The sequence below is a fragment of the Chelon labrosus genome, assembly GCF_963514085.1.
Source record: "Chelon labrosus genome assembly, chromosome: 4".
Classification (NCBI taxonomy): Eukaryota; Metazoa; Chordata; class Actinopteri; order Mugiliformes; family Mugilidae; genus Chelon; species Chelon labrosus.
This window is the reverse complement of record NC_140340.1, coordinates 18,438,474-18,461,261: the sequence shown is the minus strand read 5'-3', so window position 1 is coordinate 18,461,261 and position 22,788 is coordinate 18,438,474. Positions and strand designations below refer to the sequence as shown.

At 41.3% G+C, this 22,788-nt stretch overlaps 1 protein-coding gene across 1 annotated transcript in view; it reads right to left on the bottom strand.

Annotated features, from left to right (window-relative positions):
* The window catches only part of slc2a1b (solute carrier family 2 member 1b), an 18,049-nt gene extending 1,570 nt beyond the window's left edge, over positions 1-16,479 (bottom strand). Inside the window, exons 1-9 of the mRNA XM_084542654.1 lie at positions 15,750-16,479; positions 6,202-6,297; positions 2,306-2,466; positions 1,874-2,114; positions 1,603-1,765; positions 1,293-1,480; positions 1,071-1,175; positions 762-863; positions 460-663 (exon numbers count right to left, since the gene is read on the bottom strand). Coding sequence (XP_084398780.1) covers positions 460-663; positions 762-863; positions 1,071-1,175; positions 1,293-1,480; positions 1,603-1,765; positions 1,874-2,114; positions 2,306-2,466; positions 6,202-6,297; positions 15,750-15,764 — 1,275 coding nt within the window. The 5' untranslated portion in view covers positions 15,765-16,479. The remainder of the gene's footprint in view (positions 1-459; positions 664-761; positions 864-1,070; positions 1,176-1,292; positions 1,481-1,602; positions 1,766-1,873; positions 2,115-2,305; positions 2,467-6,201; positions 6,298-15,749) is intronic.
* Between the last annotated feature and the right edge of the window lie 6,309 nt (positions 16,480-22,788).

The window sequence follows — 22,788 nt, the reverse complement described above, 5'->3', positions numbered from 1 at the left end:
GTTGTGGGACAATCTAAAACATACGGTCCTCGAGTCATCAGAAGCAGACTAATTCTGCCTCATTTCCTGTTTAGATCTCCTCTGATCAGCTGATGTGTGCGTCAAAACTTGTTGCTTTGGTATTTTAGAGCTCATGGGAAATTGTGAGACGAGACGCAGCTGTCAAAATAACCTCAAGTTGGGCTACACTTGTGGTCTTTGTTATCAACGTCTAGAAGTTTTCTCAAGCTGTGGTCAAAACTGTAACTCACTTCATCTTTTTAACCCTCTGCGCTACTGATTATCTTTAGTTAATCAAACCTGTACTGGTCGATTTAACAGTGGAACAGATGATAAATCAGTAGCAGCAACCGGCAAAACGCTGTGATCGTGGCTTATTCACTTGCGGAAGGCACTTGGACTCAAACATCCCCAGGTTGTGTTCATTTTTAGATACATTCTTCAGTCACTTCTTCTCACCTCGACATACGGAAAGCCCATTCCCACAATGAAGTTGGCGGTCCAGTTGCAAAATCCAGCCACAGCGATGGCTGAAGGCCTGGGTCCCTGCGAGAACAACTCTGCCACGATGAACCAGGGGATTGGACCCGGTCCAATCTCAAAGAACGCCACGAAGGCAAAAATTGCCACAATGCTCAAATAGGACATCCATTTGAGCTGCTCCTGTAAAACAGAATAAATAAAAAGACATGGATTTAGCTTAATCAATGCATGTGCAAATCGAAGGTCACGAGACTTGCGTTTGTCAAAGATACACTTACCAGCAGAGCCAAGGCGATGGTCATCAGGAGGGCAGATCCAGCCATCCCCAGCAGCCCCAGGAGGTGCAAAGACCTGCGTCCGGCACGTTCAACAACAAACAGCTACACAAAGAAATACACAAGATGAGGAAAAGGGTCAAGTAATGCAACGTACCCGTACTCTGTTCACTCCTCAGGCACTTACATGCTTCAACATTTGACTGTTTGACTGTAAAATTATTTCTGACATGTCCAAAAAAAATGCACATTTTTAATCTCTACTGTAACGATTATCTCACTAAAAATCTTACAGCTCTGCACAGTACTCACCGACACCACCGTGAAAGCTGTGTTGACAGCTCCGGCTCCGATTGTGGCGTAGATGGGCTGCTCGACTCCGGCCTTCTCAAAGATACGAGTGGAGTAGTAGAACACCTAAAACACAACAGGCACGATTAACTTCCTCTGTTTCCTCTTTTTGTCTCTTCTCCAGAATCTCAATGACAGTGTTTAGAGGGAACACTGAGATAATGTCTGGGCCTTGAAACTCACAGCGTTGATGCCAGACAGCTGCTGGGATAGCTGCAGGATGATGGCGATGATGATGGGCTGGCGGTAGAGGGGCGAGCGGAAAAGCTCCAGGATGGTCACCTTCTTCTCCCTCATCATCTGCCGGCTCTCTTCCTTCATCTCCTGCATGTCAGCGCTCACATCTGAGGTGCCGCGGAGCTTCTTGAGCACTGGAACGTGCAAAGATCAGTTTAATACTTCAGTCGTGCAGCTTCAGTAAACATCATCTTAAGCTGTAATGTTACTATACTCTATCCTTTAAACTTTCGTGTACTCGTGTGTGTGAACTCACCAGCCTTGGCCTTGTTCTCTTCGTTCTTGTTGATGAGCAGGAAGCGGGGGCTCTTGGGGCAGAGAGGCAGCAGGACGCACTGTATCACGGCAGGGATGAACGTGAAGCCCAAGAGGAGCGGCCACAGGTCGTCGTTGCCCATGATTGCCTCCAGTCCAAACACCTAAAATGACGCAAATGACCGCCAATGAACCGTCAGCACAGCTTCCAGTTTGGCTGGATCGCAGGGTAATCGCCAAATCTACTGGAGCGACTTCTGTTCACCACCAACCTGTGCGATGAGGATGCCGATGACGATGCCCAGCTGGTGCAGAGTGCCCAGGGCTCCTCGTAGGGCTGTCGGGGAAACCTCACCGACGTACATGGGCACGAAGCCCGTGGAGAGGCCGGAGTAGAGGCCGACCACAAAGCGACCAATGATGAGCATTTCCCATGAGCCCGCCATCTTCGAAAAGCCCATGAGGACGGCTGAGATGAAGGCGAGGATGTTGGCCATGAGCATCGAGTTCCTCCTGCAGAGGACAAGATGAAATCACATCAGTTAATCCCATCACCAGGGAATCACTATTTCATTTCAGCATAACTTTTTGAATTAAGATGCACAAATGGATGGCCTTTACTGGTTCGTACTTTTCCCTGCTTTCCACGGAGAGCATTGACATTGCACTGTGTTTTGTTAGCCAGGCTTTTGTCAGTTGTTTACCTTCCCAAGCGGTTGACGAAGAGTCCGACAGAGAATGAACCAAAGATGCCTCCGACAGAGAAGATCGAGACGGAGATGGACCACACGGCTGTCAGGGAGGTTTTGGTGATGGGCTCATTGTAACGTTCGAACCACGTCTCATTGATGAACTTCTCGATGACCTGGAAAAAAAGACGAGACGCATTTTAATGTTACTGAGCAAAGAAACCTGAAGAACTGGCTGTGCTACGGGTTTTCTCTCATACTCTGTCACACTGCATAATCAAACACCACGTAGAAACAGAGAATCATCATTATAAAAGCGTCACAGTGCTTCAGAATCAGTTGTTTTCCTGTTTTCCTCTTGTACATGGCGGTGACTGAGCTGTTACTCTGCGGCCAGCTGATGGCAGCACTGTATAGTTACCACAACTTCCTGAAATCCAGGAAGTTTACAAGACATGGTGTCAAGTTTCTGGTCACTCCTTCCCCACGGCATCACATCACAGATGGGTATGTTGACAAACACACCCTAGAGAGCTGGTGACAGGGCTTAAGTAGCAACGCCTGCGTCTGTTCATGAGCGTGACAGCTCTCACATGTTTCAAAAAAAGGTCACCACCCCGTCTGCAACTGCTCGTAACATTCCCCTGTATGTCACAGACCAGCTGACCAGACCAGCTAACTGTTACCAAATCTTAAATCTGGTTCTGTCATGTGCTGCTGCGATAGTGTAACGCCACCTTTATTTGTTTTGGCAGTTAACCAGAGATCTTAATGTACTAGTGCTCGGCGATGGCATCCGGAATAAAATGCTCCTCGCGAGGCAGGCCAGGCCAGGCTGTCGCTTGTTAAGGGCTTTTCTGGTGGAGGGACGCATGTGGAGGGACAGTCTGATACTGTTACCTCAGAGCCTGGGTCGTATCCATTTACACTCACAAGACCTCACGCGGAGATATCACAAGTATTTTATCACATAGTGTAGCAGAACACTGACCTTCATCCCCTCACATCTACCCTTTAAACCTTCCTTATTTAGAAGAACTGATCTATGGGTTTGTACCTGTGCGAGCGATTTTCAAATCATTTACTGTTGTGCTTTACCTGGATGCTCCCATTTTATCCAACTTTCAGCTTAAATAAAGATATATTTGCTTTTAATGCAAAGTACATTTAGATGATAAAATACCAAACTGACCCACACTGGCCCAACTGAATTCGTACTGCCTCCTGGGTGCAGTGGAAATCAGTTTTGAACATCATATCCCCCCTTTTTTAATTATAAGTTAGATTTATCAGATTGCACAGTGGCTGGAAAAAAGGGAAAGAGGATACGGAAGGCACGGGTCATTGGTTGCACATTCACTTAACCATTATGCTGTGGCAAAAATCTGGTTATTTATCTGTTAAATTCACCAGCTATGTGCTAACTGTGCTGGGCAAATGGTACACAGTGGGTTTTTAGAGCTTTGTCACTTAAAAGACCTGAACACAATGGACTTTATGTGAGCGGTGAGAGTGAATCCAAGTTGCTGGCTGGACCCCCAAAGAACCGTCTCTGTAAAACTGAAAAGAAAGCTCCTGATTCAGATGATAATTAGATGCGTTTCCCTACCACAAGAAACTACCTTTATACTGTTTTCATAGTGTCATTTCCTGCATTGATTTTCTATGACTATATAAGACAATGAACTGCAGAGTCCAAACAAGCAGCTGGCTGCACCTACACAGTGAAATAAGCTCTCTATTCATACTGTCAGCTTGTCGCTGGTGTTGGAGCTGAGTCATGGCGAGGTTGTCAAGATGAGGAGGGTATTCAGCCACCAGCAGGGTGATCTTAGTTCAACACTGAACATGTGTCAGAAAATGCAATAGTTTCTGTTTTTATTCTTTTCCTGAGTAGATCGAAAACTGACCTAGAACACAATGTTTACCTGTCTGAGAAAGTCAAACAGATAAAGTAATCTCAGGAAGGAAGAGAGGTGTCGCTAAAATAAAACTACTAGTTACATAAGGCTAGAATTTGAAAGGGTGTTCAGGCAGGCATGCAGCAGGAGGACGACAGAACCAGGCAGGCCCTTGAAAGAGCGTATCTAATCAGGGACGCTCAAACACGGCACAAGGCCTGTGTCACAGGCAGCAGCAGCATCACCGCAGCCTTTATCGCACACAGAGGGACACAGGAAAAATGGGCTGTGATAATCTAGGGTGTTGTTGCAAGATAAAAAGTTTGGTTTTGTACAGTTATAGCCTGGAGCACTGATGCCTCACAGCAAGAAGGTACTGGGCCTTTCTGTGTGGAGTTCTCCCTGTGTCATGCTGGTTGGGCCAATGATGCTAAACTGGCCGTAGGTGTGCATGTGAGTGTGAATGGTTGTCTGTCTCTCTGTGTTAGCCCTGCGATAGACTGGAGACCCGTCCAGGGTGTACCCCGCCTCTCGCCCGATGACAGCTGGGATAGGCTCCACCCCCCCCGCGGCTCTTCACAGGACAAGCGGTTAGAGTTGTAGCCTGGGAGGTCATTACCATAAAGAATTGAGATCCTGTGTTAAGTTTGTTTTTCTTCTTAACTATTCACATGGGACAGTGCTTATACCTAACAGCGCTTATCTTTGTCTCAATACCCCGGCCGGGCTTTGGGACAAGGATAAAAAGTCGTGAGGACAAGTTCACACTTGCCCAGCGTGCAACAGGCCGCATATTTACAGCCTCCCTCTCAGTGTGCAGCCCCTCACAAGGCACTCGGTGGCTGAGCATGAAGCCGAACACGTGGAGGATGAATACAAGATTACACAGTGTGAAACACAGGTCTTGATTATGCGCTTAGAGCTGCACAGATCAGTCGATTAAAAGAGAAGTTCATTAATGAGTTGATTATTAAAGAAAATTTTAGGCTAATATTGCCAAGCAGACACCTTGCACTCTGCAGACTGTGGGAGATGTTTACTTTATTTAGCGTTTGCATTTTATGAATCAAACTATTAACTGATTAATCATAGAGAGATGGGATTCTCGGTTCTATTTCACGTTAATTTCACCTTTTTTTTCTGCAGCTAAATATGATCTTATCCTGTCTTTCCCTAGTTTTGGCTGATGAACACAGTCCTCTTTCATAAATGGTCCTTCAGCTCTGACAGTGTGATGATAGTGGGCAGTTCAGGTGAAAACGAGGCTGTCCTCACAACAAACAGCTGTGACTGTGACAGTCAGTCTTCAGCACACAGAGGCCTTTGCGGATGTCAAAGGTAAATAAAAGGGCGCAGAGCTCGGGCCTGTCTGGCAACACACCTGTGGCTCGTGGAGAGACAGCTGTGTGCGTAGCCACAGGGTGTGTTCAGACCAACGCGGACTGAGCCGACAGTCTTTGTTCACACACAACGCATTGTCAACATTCACCAGGAAATGAGATTCTTTGTTGTTAACCTGCCTGTTAATAACACCCACTGCTCCACAGGGGGGCATGAAAACATATGTTCTATTACCTTCTGTTGTTGTGGGGATTGTGACTGTCTACATTTCATTTCTTCTAAATTTCATTGTCTGCCATTTAGCAGCCGGCTGCTGACAAGGAGAGGACCAAATTTGGGCACAGACACGCTCTCTTTTGTACAGTCTGTTAATACAGATGTCCTTCAATTGAGCTATTATTATCTCAACTCTTAACCCACACCGCCCCATTCTGTCCTGCTCTCCAGTCCAGCAAGAGAGTAAACAGCCAGCTCTGGTACAAGGTTAGCTTAGCTATTTATTGTAAGAATGACAGAATATATGCACTGATCATGCCCTTTAACCTTTTAGGAGATACTATTTGCAGGTGATTGTTGTTAAAAGAAGTTTGTAGCACCGAACATTACAACCTGTGCGAAAACGGGATGTCTTTAAGAGTTGTTGCATCTGATTGTGTTTGTATAGCTCACCTTTTGGGGCGCATTGATGACACCAGTGTTGTATCCAAACTGCAGGGAGCCAATCACGGCCGCTCCGACGGCCATCAACAGCGGAAGCGTTATTTGCTGCAAGAGAGTAGAGGAAGTGTTGTCAGAAAACAGACCGGTTTGACCAGTTGCTCACCATTTCACCAACACAGCCAAACCGCATTCACTGGTCCGAAGGCTGGCATGAGCGCAGATAAGATCGGTATCGCCTTTACGGTTTAGAAACTCCCACACGTATCAGTTTACGGGCTGAAAATAAAATTAATGCGAATCCTTTGGAGATAAAGCATTCGTTATCTCCTGCATCACTGATGACTTTTTTGAACCACAAGATAAATTTCTTGGTCACTATTGCTCAATTGCACAAAAAACAAACAAACAAAAAAAAACACTCTTGACAACCACTAGTAAAGAAAAATAGGTATAAGATAGGTAGGATCAATAATAAGGTGCAATACTATCTTGACAACGAAGAAATGGGCGTATCAAGCTCTAACTGTACTGAAAATACTAATAGCGTGACTTCAAACAGATAAATAATCTGGTCTGTTTATTACTGTTTTCAGGTCTGAGGTCATTCAAGGGTTTTCTCTGCTGAGTTATCCATATAATGGAGTAAACCTGCTTCTTGAAAGAAGTTAGACTTGGGTCTACTCATGTTTTTGTCTGTGTCCCTGTTATTACAGAGTTCATTTCAAGCTTGATCTCAGTGGAGCCCAGTAGATTAAGTGGAGATTTTCCTCATACCAAAAAGTTAATAAACCGGGGTATGTCTATTTCCTGCTCTCAGACAGGGAAACAGCCTCAAGCTACCGTGTAGGATTTTGTTGTCGTTCATGGAAAGATATTACCATTTCTACTTCCAATAAGCGTACACCTCTGCTTTCAAAAATAACTTGAAGATGTAGCGTTCCACAAGTAAATCATGTATTTTTCCACCGTTAAACAACAAATGTGTTACTTTTTCCCTCTTTCATATCTCACCATCAGTCATCTTGTCTGGGTGATTAATGGTTCTTCCCCTAAAGCCTCCTGATTCACACCAGATAGCTTCCTCGTATTGTGGCAACAACCGATCGGACCTTCGCAAAGGGTAGATGTCACCTTAATGCCACAACGAGCATAAATACAACGTGTTGCTTCAGGAAACAAATCTGTGTATAATTAACATATTGGACTGAACAGACACAAACAAGGTCACAAAAAGGATGTGAGGTCTGTCAAGATCACTATACAAACAAAAGGCCTGCAACTTTCCGGGGTTACAAAGGTCCTTTAACAAGATATAAAACCATGTCCAGTACATTTAAAAAATATCCCTATACTATAATCTATATTTGTCATGCTAACAGCAAACTATGCTGTTCTTCAGATGTGGCGCTAACCAAGAACAATTATGACAAGATGACAGGGCTCTACATAGACACATTTCAATGTAAAGTCATTTGGTGAGTTTACATTGAAATGTGTTTACACTGACACTGATTGAAACACATTTCAATGTAAACGCGTCAATGACTTTACAAGGAACACCATACTAATGTACTAATTATGTTCTATGATATCCCAGTAGTCCACATCTCACTTTCAGGAGAGAAGTTTCAGATGAGCTTTGTCCTATGGCACATTAAAAAGTCAGACATAGCCATTTAAAGACGTGTAAATTATGGACATAAAGCGACGCGATGGTCAACAATACCAAGGTTTCTTGAGGCATGTGAACCGGGACTGGTTGGTTATTAAGGGACTCAAAATGTGCCAAGAACACATTCCTCGCACTATTACACCACCACCACCACTACCACCACCAGTCTAGACTGTTGATACAAGGCAGGGTTCAGGCCGCTGATGTCAAATTCCCCAACAGAAACTGAGATTCATCAGACCGGGCTGCCTTTCTTTAGTCCTCAACCATCTAGTTTTGGTGAATAGGTGCTCACCGCAGCCTCGGATTTCTGTTCCAGGCTGGAGCCTGACACGGTGCCCTGATATAGTATCTGTCTCGAGTTTGGTTTCCAGCTCCAACCAGTCTAGCCAGTCCCGTCTCATCAACAAGGCCTTTCTGTTTGTGTTATGCAGTGCCTTAGTGTTTCAGTAACCGAACTGAACATTATAATTGTCCAGCTTGTACAATTACTGACAGATCTGTTGCACTGGGCTGCATTTGACTGAATAGGTGTACCAGAAAAGGGGGAAAAAATTATCAATTGACAGGTGACCCCAAACTAAATTCCAGCAAACTCCTAACTATTGATGTGATGGGATAGTTAGCAGACAGCTTGCAATGTAGGTTTATCATTTTTCATTTTTTTTTTTTTACTTTCCAAAAATTCCTGAATTAAACACCTGGAAAAATTTGCATGTAAAAACAAAACCGCTGAAAGATGCTAAAGCTGGGTCGTAGAGCTGAAGGGAGCTGCAGTGTCATGCATGCAGCCGACTTTTCATATATAAACAATGACTAAGCATTCACTCTTTACCAAAGCATAAACTGGTCCCACCCCTTTTCTAAAGTCTTAAAATGGCAGTTGAGCCTTCAGGTGGACTATCTGGAATTTTCAATAACTTTTCTAAGCAAAGGAAACGCAAAAAAAATAAAAATAAAACCTGCCCCACAAGGTTTCATTAAAAAGCACAATCCTTAGAAACCGTTTGAGAGGACTGTGCATGCTATTTTCCCCAAGGCACTGCTGGCTACTTTCAAATAGGAGCTTGTGAGAGAAGTCTGGGTACGTCTGAAATGATTTTTGTGAGGGCCAGAGTTCCCCCCCTGCATGATGAAGTGAGAAAGAAAACTTCTGAGTGCATTTTTAGGAGGCAGCCACTGCACTCATGTTCACTGTGAAAGAAAAATGGGCTTGGCTAAAGACACTTAAGGACCCGCCTCCACATCTGAGCCAATAGGATCTCTTGTTAGGAGGGTCATCAAGTCCACAACAGAACTGTTTAGAAACAGTATGCAAACACACACACATACACACTTTCCTTTCAGCAGTGTGGACTGGGCTCTTAAAGGGGCCATGTCGCAAATTGAGGAGACCAACCAGAACCAGCAGAAGTTACTGTGAACTACCAGCTGCTTTTTTTTTTTTTTACTATAAACAGCAAAATCCTCTCCGGCCCCTCTGAGAAACACTGTCTCTGGAGTTTGTTAAAGTTCCCTTTTGGGAATAGCAGGAATTATCTGCATAAAAAAACTCCCTTAAATGTGGATGTTTGAATCCAGCTGCAAACAGCTGTGACAAGTGTGCAACAGGAGCGTGTGTTCAGGTGAAATCAAAAACTCCTCTGTGACATCTTTGCCTCTGACCTACATACCATCAGCCTGGCCTTAGTTCACACATACCGTTTGTATAGGTTATGCAATTAAAGAGTAATACTTGCGTAAAATTAGAGGAAATCCAAATGCTTTGAATAAATAAGTTTTGTTTTACAATTAACTACACTGATATTTAATCAGCTTTACCTTTACCCCTGCTCCTCTGCTATAAAATTACATTTATGGTTCCTAGCACACAGAAACAAGGAGCATTAAAACAGTGCATGACTTCCTTGCAGGAAAACAATGAAGTCCCACCCAAACAAATTATTCTACAATCATAACTGCTAGTAACCGGTCTTCCTCTTCTGGACTGGCTCGAGCGGCTTCCCAGGAAGGCATCAAACTGCATAGCACGTGAATCTATAAACTTGAAGCCTCGGATATGATCAGAGGAGAGGGTGCTGCCAAGTTACCAAGTAAACACTTCCAGAAAACTTTCCGTAAGTCATATTAAAAAGAAGTGGAACATTAATCAGTTCCTGGTATGTTGAGCTCACTGTCATATCCCTTCCCTCCTCCCACAAGTTCACTTTATTTAAATGCTCCCTGGATCAGTCCATGCAAACACTCCCTCTTTTGCATGTAAAAAGTAAAGCACAGTATGACTCTGCGCATTTCTGTCACGGCTGCGGCCACAAAGCGACACTGTTGATGGCCACGCTGGTTGCTCGGCAGCACGTCCTCTCTGCTCTCTTCGTGTAAACACAGCCCGCAGGGTGATAGAGAGCGCATTAATAAAACATGCTAAACTGCTAAATTTCAGGAGAATGTAAAATTAAGATTTGTGCAAACATTTGCACACCTGCCCTCCATGACATTGCTTTTCTAAGTCACATAGACAGCCCCTCAGGCACTGAGTTAATGACAATAATGTAGAATAAGGAAATAAGTTAGAAGAGCTGTTTTCTCCAAATTAGGCTATGTACCACTCACACATTACTTGCACACTCTTTATTTATTATGATCTTGGATCATTTCTTGTTAACCCCATAAGTTCTACTAATGCCTAAAAAGGACAAAATAAGTAAGCTCTGACAAAAAAAAAAAAAAAAACACAAAAAAACAAAGCTGACGCAAGAGTGACGCAAACAAATACAAACAGGAAAACCAAAAGAGCTGCAGACGCCCCTTCACTGTAAAAGTGAAACAGATAACCGTCAACGAGGTAGTCATTAGCTACTGTATATGTTTGAAGAGAATCTAAAATGTTACAGTATGTTAGTAATACTGCTCAGACATGTGGGTTTGCCATAACTTCTCTTGCAGAGTCTTTGAACACTCCAGCTGCGTCTCTACTGTCTCCGACGAGGAATCAAATGACATTTTGTTCAAGAAGAAGAATCAGACAAGGATGAATAATTAGGCAAATAAAACTTCTACATCTGAACCACCGTGACGTAGGTCGTTTTCAAGCCAGTGGGTAGAATAGATTTCTCTTCTTGAAAACCATTAAACGCCTATTTCAGGTTATTAATACACTGCTTGATCATCACTGGAAAAGACAATACTCCACTCTTTTCTTTTTACTCTAACACTACTTCGTTTGTGACTCAGCCAGACTCATAGAGGTTTCCCCAGAAACGCTGCTTAAAAACAAAACCAGAAGCAGACGTAATTGGCCCTTTTTTCGGTTCCCTCTTCCCCGTCTCTGCCAGTCCTGTGGCACTGGCCTACGCCGCAGCCATCACGTCCGCTCACACGTCACCTATTCAGTCTCGGCTTACACAGCTGTCGGGAATCCAATATCTGCCCGCCTCCTAAAGCCTCCTCATCCTGACTGCACATCCTGATCGGTCAGGGCAGTTTCCGAATAAATTCTCTGTAGGGTTTTATACTTAAAAATATCAGATTCCATTCTTGCATTATACCACACGCAGTGTAATCTTTTTAACATGTTCTATGTAAAAACTGTGTGTTAACTATTGTTACTAAACTGAAAACAAGAACAAAAACAGCCTGTGTGTTTCCATAATAAATTATGTTTGTCAGGATTACACTTCTGGTCAAACTGTTCCAGGTGCATGCGCAGCTAAAGCCTTTCTTCAAGGGCAAGTATCCTTGATTCCAACAGTACTTGCGGGCACAAATCCAGGTGACTAATGTAATAATAAAATATGAGCACTTTAAACGGATTTTAATACCTTGTGTGCCCTGACGCTGCTTCCTGCTACTCTGGTTATTATTAACCTTTATTCAAATACTGCAGAACAATGAGAAACTGTTTGCAAGCCTGTCCCGTGAAACATTTCCAAGCTAAGATCCTCATTTTCACCTGTATGGTGCTGTATGTATGAATATACTTCAAGTAAAAAATGTTTCATCCTACCAGGACCGATGAAACAACACCCGGTCACATGAAGATCAGATAAAATGAGTTTATAGTCATGCTTCTGTTTTTGGGCATGTTAATGGGTCTGATCTGATGCAAATAGGGAGACTGAGCTGAGACTGGCAACAGCTCATTCATAGTATGTGGTTCTTAAAATATGGATGCAAGTAAGGTTTAAGGCCCAGGGGTAGATCTGTTTAGGTCCCTCTTCTGTGGCTAAAACAGCTCTGGCCCGACGAGGCATGGGCTCCACTAGAAGGTGTGCTGTTGTATCTGAAACCAAGACAATAGCAGCAGACCTTTTAAGTCCTGCAATTTGCGGGGTGGGCCCCCCATGTATAGGACTTGCTTGATTGGACTGAGACCTGAGTTGTCCTATCTTGGACCACTTTTGTAAACTCCACGTCAGACAACAACCCCAAACCTTGAGCAACAGTTTTGGAGACGCTCTGGCCCAACCATCTAGACGCCACAAATTGTAATGTTTCCTGCTTCTAACGTCAACTTTGTGGACAGGTGTCATGATAAGGTTATCTCAGTGTTACTCACTTCACCTGTCAATGTCATAATGACATGACACAAGGTGTTAAATCCTAATTCTTAGATTAAGAAGTAAATCCGGTTTTAATAGTGCTCCAGCTCTATTTAGCTAAGGTCACATTACAGAACAAACAACATCAGACAGATCAAACTGTGTCTGCAGTGCTGTCTGTGAAAAGATGCACATGTTGGACTGTCAGATTAACCTTCTGACAGTAAAGGTCAAACATAAAAGCAAGACCTGCGTGAGGTCAAAAGAAGAAGCCCGGAGGGACGCTGTAGTTCAACAGTAACGGGAGCGAAGGTGGAGATTTGTACACTGCACACTACAGAAAGTGACTTAAACATGCAGCTTTGTCTCCCTGTTCATCTCAATTAAAACCCTCCCAGATCTCTTAATCCCAACTTTTGAAGCAAAGCCTTATTATGCCTCATTACAACGTGGCTGACAGCTACACTGTAAGACACGCTGACAGGAGTTAGTCATGCAGACAAAAGTAAATCTACTGTACTGGACTTGAAGCAGGAAAGATTTGGCAGATGGACAAAAAGGAAAAAGATGGAGAGGAATTAAGTCAGCGCAATTAAGTCTGTATGGTATGTGGAGAGTTTCTGGCTCCGGACAACCAATCAAAATACCTGCTGTCGAGACTGTCAGGAATTAAAGACTGAATGGTTGTTTAATTTAAAACAGAGCAGGTTAACTGTATGCTTGGCCCTAATTAGCATTTTCATTCTTTGTAGAGGTAAGTAAGTGGGTGTTCAGACCAAAACAGACCTGGCATTTTTAATTATACTTCCTAAGATGAAGCTGACAATGTGAAGTTAAGTATTCATTAAGATTATTGATGGAGAAGCTGAGCACATGTTTCTAATGCATTTTATTATAATTAGATGAGAGCTGCACTGATAGGATGGAATTTAACTGAGATGAAAATGCATGGAAAATAAGTTTATACTTCTACAACTGCACCTGAAACAAGTGCAATGAAAGCACAGAAATGAAACATTCAGACTTCTTTGAATTTGTAGATCACCTCCCTGGAAAACAAACTGTATTTCTACCATTTCATAAAGTCTGTTTTTGTGAACTTGAGTCACTCTACAAAGTTTCCACATGCTCTATCTGCACATACCTACGCAGTAACAAACAACATCCAGGTATGAAAATCCAGATCACAAGATGTCGATTAGCCTGACACGCACAAACAGCTCAACACTGCTGGTAGCAGCAGTGTTGAGGAGAGAACAGCCGGGAGAGGAAAGGCTTTCAGAGCCAGAGCTGGCAACTGCCTATTCCCTCGGTGGGCTCTCACTTTCTCTGGAAATCTGTTGCGTTTGTGTCACAGTTGGAAAGTGGGAACAGTGGGATCCATTCCCATCACGTCCACAACAAACCAGTCCAGCTGAAGGGCCACGATAGCGCAAAGCTGGGGAAACATTTTCCGACCACGATGTCAGATCGAGCTGCCCTGCACTGCTCCACTGGGTTTAAATTTACTTACATCAATGAGAAAGTAGGAGTGGGAAGTTTGTCATGTACATGAGTCAGTGTGTTCCATGTAAACTGTGACCAATAGCTGCAGCAGCACGGAGGCAGGATTATCAAGAAAAGTCAATTTAATTCTTGAACAATGAGCATCAGAGTCTGGCAGTAAAACAACCAAATACCAAAAAGTTTATTACTGTTGCTCAGAGGCGATGCCTTTAAGTATAATGACCAATAGTACAAGACCAACAGCTCAGGCTGCATAAAGCATAACTTTACTTTAAGAAACAATTTGTTAATACTTTTTCTTGAGTAATGTACACAGTAACTAGTACCTGTAATGTAGTATTTTCACATTTTTTTATTACTACTTTGATACTTCTGAATACTATTATCACTCCTCAAAAATTATTCTTACTTGCATCAAAAATAATATAATGATAACTATAAAAACTGATCAAATATCAAACAACAACAACTTTGATGAAGGATTCAGTTTTCAAACAAACTGCCGTACATGAGGTTTATGCTTTATGCTTTTATAATGTGATCATTTATCTTAGGTTACAATAAACAATAAAAAAAAATGAAATTTTTGAGTATTTACTACTGCCTTTGTGAGCAGTTAAAGCAAGACAATAAAAACATAACAACCTGCTGCATAAAGAGTACTTCTACTTAAAGAAGATTTTGCTAGTACTTTTCCGTGAGTAAACTCTGCAGTGCATAGTCCTGTCCTATTTTTATATTATTTTATTACTTATTAATATATCATTATTTGCTACTCTGATACTTGAATGAATACTTATATCACTCCTCTAAATCTGCGTATTAAATGCTAAAGCCTCAAAAATAGTGATACAAATATTAAAAAAAGCTAAAATCATTAACCTAAAAAGAGAATTTGTTTGTACAAATATCAACTTTGAGTAAGGATTAAAGTGATTTTCAAGCAAACTGCTGAACATGAGGTGGTTTAAGCTCCTGTAATGTGACGGTTTGTCTAAAGTAACAAGAAAATGTCACTTTGAAGTCCTTTCGAGTATTTACTAAACTTTACAGTGCTCTTGTCTTATTTTTACATTGTTGTATTTACTACTTTGATACTTAGAAACGGTCACTTTGAGGTATATGAAGATGAATTTTTTTGAATATTTACTACTCTCTTATTTAACAAGTAAACCAAGAAAATAAAAAAAATATATATACAAAAACATATTGCATATAGAGTACTTCTACTTAAGGTAGATTTTGTACTTTTTCTTTTGTAAAACCTAGAATGTACACAGTAACTCGTACTTGTGGTGTAGTATTTTCATGTTGTTGTGTCACTACTTTGATACTGCTGTATACTTCTATTCTGTCGCACGTCTTCATGTGAAGCTGCTGTTAACTAGTTGCTTATTGCTCTTTGGTCACGTACGTAGCCTCATTCCATTAACCCTAGCCGACATACAAATACCCCAAAACCAACGAGTCAGAGTCGCGAGACAAGACGATGATTCCCATCTTGTCTGTGACGTAGAAGGAAATACAACATGCGACACAAAAATCTACCGGGAAAACTTCAATTCTGATACGAATATTGTAACAAACTAAAATTTAGTTTAGTTCGGATTATTTTTTAAAAAAATATATATATATAAATATATTTTAAAAAACAAGCATATAAACAAGACAGAGGAAGATTTAAAGAGAGAGTTGTGCCGGAAACACTACATGACACTACAGCATGGTAATAACGACGTAAATATGAACCGGGGCCACATGTGGACGCAACTAATGGGTTAAAAATGATGTAAACTCACTGGCAGCTATAACAGGTTTGACAGGAATAGTGAAATAATTACCTTTCCCGAGTCCATTGCAGCGCAGTGAAGTCAAATATCTCTTTGTCTGCTTTTCTTTTCTTATCTGTTGCGATGGAAGATCTTCCTCTGGGTGTTCTTGGGGGTCTTTTTCACTTCAGAAAATCATCTTTAAGGTTTTCTTCTTCCTCAGGAATGCCTTTAAATTTCAGTCCAGTTTTTTTTTTCTTCTTCTTTCGATTCTTAAAAAGCCAGACAGCTGTAGCTGGAGGTCGGCTCTCTTTACTCTGTCCTCTTCCTCGTTTGGTATTGGAGCAGCTTCAGTCAGCTGGAATCGTGGATGAAAAAGTCTTCTCAGATTTGAGTGTGTGCCTGTCTCTGGCTGTGGAGGTAGTATCACCCGGTCTGTCTCGTGGAAACAGCTTTCCGGCGAACAGGAGCCTGGCTCATATAGCCTATAGCTGACGCAATATTACGGGGTGTGTCCATCTCTTGTCCTCCCCATCAGCCAATGACCGTGTTCCTCATCAGACACACGGAGGAGGCTCGGCCACCGTGATGGTGGTTACAACTTATTACGTTCACTCCAGTGCATTTTAAAGTATTTTATTACTTCTGTCAACAGTTTGGTGACAGTTTATTGTAATTTAAAACAAATGAGCGTATGAGAGGCTTAAAGCATCTGCTGTTTATCATTTCGCTTGAAAGCTGACTTTAAACCTCAAATAAAGTGGTCAGTGTGAGATATTTCATCAACAAATGAATTATTTTTTAAGCATTCGCATGTTTTAGTTTGTAATTTTAACTGCTTAACATGATATTCATGATACTGAGCAGCCTAATCTTTATCAGTACATCATATTTTGTAAAGTGATCCAGTTTTTTGACCAAAAATAACGAATTTAATTTATTAACTGCATAATATTTTATAATCATATATAAAAAAGTTGGAAAATGCCCACCAGTAGTTCTCAGAGTTTATTACAATGGTTTAAAATAAACACATCTCTCAATGCATCGACCATTGGGCAGGAAATGTACTTACAAGTATGTTTTCATACACAATACTCCACATTTCATGATTCCACACTCTCCTTTACTAAAGGTATTTTAATACTTTCTAATTTAATTAGTAATTTTGAGGTTTATTTTGATGTTTGTCTATTTGCTGAATAATTTATCAGGCAAATCTGACAAATATTTGACTGTTCCAGCTTCTTAAATGTGAAACGTTACTGCACATGTACAAAACAAGACAACTTAAAGTATTAGACTTTAAAAACACATGATAACCATTTCCCCTAATTTCAAACCTTTTTTTCCCTCGGACAGTTTCTCAAATAATGATTCATTTTTAGTCCGAACATTGACTCACTAAAGGTCAGATTGCCAAACAGCAAAAAAATGCATTACTTGATTTCAGATATTAAAATGTGAAGATGTTCAACCTTCCTTAGACATTATTGTTGTAATTTCTAATTTGTTAGTAAATTTGAAGTTTGGACAAAACAACTATGTTGTGATGCCGTCACTTTGGGATCTGAGGAAATGTCAATCTATCAACATTCAGACTGAGCCTCTACATAGTGGCAGTCTGACACAAAACACTTAAAAACTTCACGTCAGCCATGTGGCCAGTTATTTTATTAAGCGATGTCTGTTGTGTGTATATTTATGTGCTTTATATGTATATGTTTGTGTGAATAATCAGGCAGCAATATCTGTTTTTAAAGAATATGTGAGCAAAACACGACCAGATATTTATGTAAAGCTGTAAAATCATCTTATGATATACTGAGTAGCGACTGATGCTTATTATTGTATTGGACCGTAGGTGCTATGTATGGACCAAAAAGGTCAGAATAATGTGCCTCTGTGCATTTAATCTGAAAAGTACTTACGCAGTCTGCCCTCAGTTTAACCCCTCTGCTCTGATCTGATCGGTATGTTTGTTGGCGAAGGCTTTAAAAAAACAAATTTAAAAAGTGAAAATTGTGCACCACCTTTTGTTTGGGATTGATGGGAGTAGCCGGGTTTGAGTGTACATAAAAAAAATAAAAAATTAAGAAAATAATTATGTGCACCCAAAAGGGAAATGCATGTGTTTGTACAGTGCCTGAAAACACACACAGAGGGAGGTTGGATTTGTCAAAATTTGTTCCCTCCGCGTTTTGTGTTATGCCTTTGAAACCTTGAGAAAATAATAACAAGGAAATATTGAGGAAAATGTTGAGTGGGAAACAGACTCATGTTTTAAACAAAATTAAGATACGACTCCGGTCATTCTCACCAATAACATTTTCTATGCAATATTCATACATTAGAAGGCTTAGCGCCTTTTTTCTTCTTCTTAAGGAACTTAAATGTTCCTGTTTAGATTTTTTAGATCTTTTAGATCTAAAAGATTTTTTAGATCTTCTACTTCTGTCTTCAGTCAATATGATACTTCAGTAACATCATCAGTTTGTATCATAAGATTCCACATGTACACTTTAGTCAGATATGTGTATCTATGACAGATGTATGTTTATCTTGCTGTTCTCTTCTCTTCTCTCTTTGCTGTTCTCTTCTCTCTTTCTTCTGTCTGTACCCGGCTGGCCTTAGGCAGATGGGTCCCTCCATATGAGCTGGGTTCTGCTAGAGGTTTCTTCCTGTTAAAAGGGAGTTTTTCCTTGCCACCGTTGCCTTCAGGCTTGCTCTGGGGGTTTCAGGCCGGGTTTTTGTAAAGCGTCTTGAGACGATTTGTATTGTTATTGACGCTATATAAATAAAATTGAAAATTGAATACATCGAAATGACATAAGACACATGCCATTTGCTGCAGGTGTTGGGGCGTTGCTGTGCGCAGCTGAAGCACGTTGAAATGTAAAGAAAACAATCATGATGGTAAAGGAGAAACAAACCGTAGCTGTGAGGTGACCATCAGGGGAAAAAAATGACACATCGAGGGAAACAGAGTGTTATTGTTTGGTTTTTAACCTGCGAATCCTTTGAAAGCCCAACAAAAACAAAAACAGACATTTTTGTGGAACAAAGAGTTCTGAAGGATGGTATTGTGCAGAAAAATCAAACGCTCAGGATGCCAGTCACAAGGAGACAGAGTTTTGTCCTGTTTGAACAAAGCCTTTGCAGACAAAATAACAGAAAATATGAAACGATGGAGACTTTTCTACATTCACATGGAAACCCCGAGTTCTTTCTCATTTTTTGTTTCATTTCAAGAATCATCCTTTAGCCATTGGTTCCTGCAGCTCGGGACAGAAAGCAGATAATAAAGACATGCCTGTATGTTAAATATGAAGAACAGCCAGCTATATGCTACAGCTCACCAATTAATATGTCATATCTTGTTGTTATCCATATAAAACCATAAATCTAAAAACACCACATATAACGAAATGCTTTCATTTGTAGTTTTTAATTTCTGCAAATATTGAAGAAACAACATATATCATAATTGGAGAGCTTCAGAAGTGCTAGTAGGCTCATAGGCTGTTTCCAGTCTTTGTGCTAAGCTAATATTTGCCACCTGCTGGCTGTTGCTCCATATTCATCTCATCTTAGCTACGTCAGACTATTTCTTTCACTCCAGTGTAATTTTGTTGTAGTTTTTAACATAGATTTATAGTGTAAGCTGTTGTTGCTATTTGATTTCAACTCCTCTGCTCCACTGCCAGCTGGTGACCTCACATGCACCTGACTGCACCGCCACCGAAGCCCTGGCTAATTTTCACCTAAGTCAACCAGCGGCTCAAATTCTCCTGTTCACAATAAGAGCCCAGGAGCCGGTCTGTGCCCTCGTGCACGTAGGCCTCCCCCGGCGCGTCATTCTCACGGGTCAGTGTCCGTCAACAGCCTTTGTGCCGCTAATACTCTTCTCAGGAGAAGACTTTTTTCCTAGACACACTTTTTTCAGTGTACAGAGCAAAATGCGAGCTACAGGCCTATCAGCCCTTACAAGATTGATCAGCTGTGTCATAACAGTGATAAAACTGGTTTTTGGAACAGGGCGTATGCTCATACGAGTGTTTTGTTCTAATAAAATGGCAAGCAGCAATCCCATGTATGAAACTAAGCCTTTTATTAACCTGACTGATGAGTATGTGTGGTCAGAGTGTGTCAGTAGGCATGGAAAACACGAAGGACCGGATTATTCATTGAAGAATAAAGCAGCGAGACAGAATACAAGAATGTCAGTTGGAATTTTTTGATGTGTCTTTATGATGTGTTCAGTGTAGAACAGGCCTTGGTTTCAAAGGAATATCTCAACTTTTGTATGGTTAAAACGTTGCTAGACCTAGTTGCCTCCCATCTTACCTTTCTTTAGCTTATTGTAAGGACAAGAATTTGTTCTTGTTTGTTTAATCCGTGCAACAAACAATCTGCAATGATAAACTGTGCATTTATGGGGGCTTGTGAATGTGTGACATAGATTTTGGGCCCTTGGATATATCCAGCTGGAGCTTGCTGTTTCCAGTTTTTCTGCTAAGCTAAGCTAACTGGCTGCTGATTGTAGCTCCATATTTTCTTCAAAGACATGTGGTGTTAATCTCAATCCCTGGAATTGAGTAAGTATTATGTATGAAACACAGTGCAAAAACATTCATTCCATCTTTTGTAGACATGTGTCAGTAGGCAGGGCAGTAAGTAAGGAAACCACAAAGGACTGGATTATTCATGAAATGAAAACAAGCATCTAAAGAATGCGAGTAACTGGTTGATTACGTCAAAGATGTGGTATCAGTCCTCTAATCTAGCTCTTAACAAGACATGTCCCCTAATTAATGTTTATTGTAAAATTATTGTGCATTGATTAATCTTTACATTTTGCACTTTCATCGGTCATAAATTCTGAATCTGACCTTATTTTGTTATTACTCAAAGCTGATATTTATCATAGAGAAAGACAAGGAATCCAGTCTATGAACGGAAATGCGACAGCAGGCTGTGTATTACGCATCCACCTGTCTGGCACACTTTGCATCCTTGCTGGAGTCCTTCCGTTAAGTTTACAGACGCAATGCGACCACTCCCAGGAGCCTGGGCTTGGGTCTATCAAAAAGCAGATTTGCTTCCTGATCGGCACAGCCTGGGTTGTGCTCCAGCAAAACACAAATGCATCAAAGGTCTTCTTTCATCATGGGGTCACAACAGTACATCACTGGTGCCTGTCGCTTCTGACGCTGCTGTTTAATGTGAGATTAGACAACAAGATTTCAACTGAGTGGCCTTTTAGTGATACCAAAACTTTAGATGTTACAGATTAAAATGAAAGGCTTAGATGTTGTCCTTTGTTAAAAACTAAAAAAAAAAAAATAATCAAAAGCACATTTTAATAAAAAAAAAAAAAAAAGAATGGAATAAGCCTACACATATCTTGAAAACAATCAGACGTCTTCAAAAAAATAAAGTCAGAACCAACTACATTTATATTCTAGAGCGGGCTATCTGGAGGATACCATGATTTTACTCTTTCATCATATATGTGGGGCTTCTAATGTTGAGACTGTAGTCAACACAAAAGCCTTGCAGAACAGTGACCTTCCTGTGGACCTTGTTTCTGTCACTGGCAGAGAGTTATGGACTTGGGCTCTTGTTGGTAGTCTTCCTTGGCTTATCACTAACAATCCTTGGAGGCCAAGGCCACAGAGTGACCTGTCATTCATCTTTTTACGTAAGTATTTCGAATGTGATTGGCCGACTGGACCTTATGCCAAGCTGTGTCTACTAGTGGTGGCTGTTTAACAAGACAAGTCTCTGAATGTACTGTCACTGGACACTATTACTCCCAGAGGCATTGCTTTCAAAACCATGGATACAGCAAATCCAGTGAAATCTGGGACAAAGGAGCTAAATCAAAGAGGCCCATAGTTATTTATTTTATGCTAGCACCAAGTCTCTAAGGACAGCAATGTTGGTCTAGAGTCAGTTAGCCCATCACTTCGTTCCAGACTGAAATATTTCTACTACACAGGCTGCAATGAGTCTGCACAAATGGAATCCTCTGGGATGCATGAATCCTGCTACCTACTGACAACAGGGTAAATAAAATGCCAACATGTAAGCTTACAGACTTTAAAATTTAGCAATGCTGCCAGCATGGTTGTAGACACTCCTCTTGCCTGCAGATATGTTTCCTTTCGGTTTTGTCAGTGTTTGTTTCACGTCTCTAAATGCGGGTTACCCAGTTAGCCCAGAACTGCGCAGTCAGACACTGCATACCAGGGCTTCACAAATGAATTTTACAATGAACACAATAGGAGTACTAATTACCCACAGTCATAAGGATGCTTCCATACCTGGTCACGTCAATCAGGCTCCACTGATACCAGAGCTCCTACAGGACAATGCCAACACGTCTAAAACTGGGACATGTGTTTGGCTATTGTCTATTGTGCTTTGCCTATCAGCTGTGACTGATAACATGGTCTATATGTGCACACGCACTCGCTCTTTCCCATTTAAACATCACTATCTGTCAGTGCTAAAAAGATAAACCAATCTACTGTGTTGTCACGTGCCTCTTTGGCAACACAATATGTTATATCTGCAGTCAACGGGAATACACAGTGGAGTTTAGGACTGTCGGCTGGATTCACCTTTGCACAGTGCATTCCAAAAAACTGGTTAGACTTAACCTCTCAAAGTCTAGTCTTTTTTTAGAAACACCACAGACAAAGCTAACTCAGTCAGTATTCACAACTGGGAGGCCACAGTGGACAGCTTTGGGCTGTACAGATACAAATACAGAAAAGTCAAACAAGGCCAGTCTGGAGAGCAGATTGTACAGGAGCCGACTGCTAATGTTTAGCAGGTATGAGGTTAGCATGTTCAGGATCTTTGTTCAGCTTTTTGGTACGCTGTGGTTGATGGGGATGTCATTAGCTTTGCAGGTATTTAGTTATCCGTTCAAATATTTGACCCATTTTCAGTTTTTGTTCCTGTACTCAATATTCATCACTGAAGAAATGACAGGAGGTGGGGTGTCGACTCCGGCCGAGGAATTCTCTGTGAGTTATGGGTGCGTTTTGACCAAACACGAGTTTTCTCTTAAATATCAACATCTGAAGTTGGGTGATGC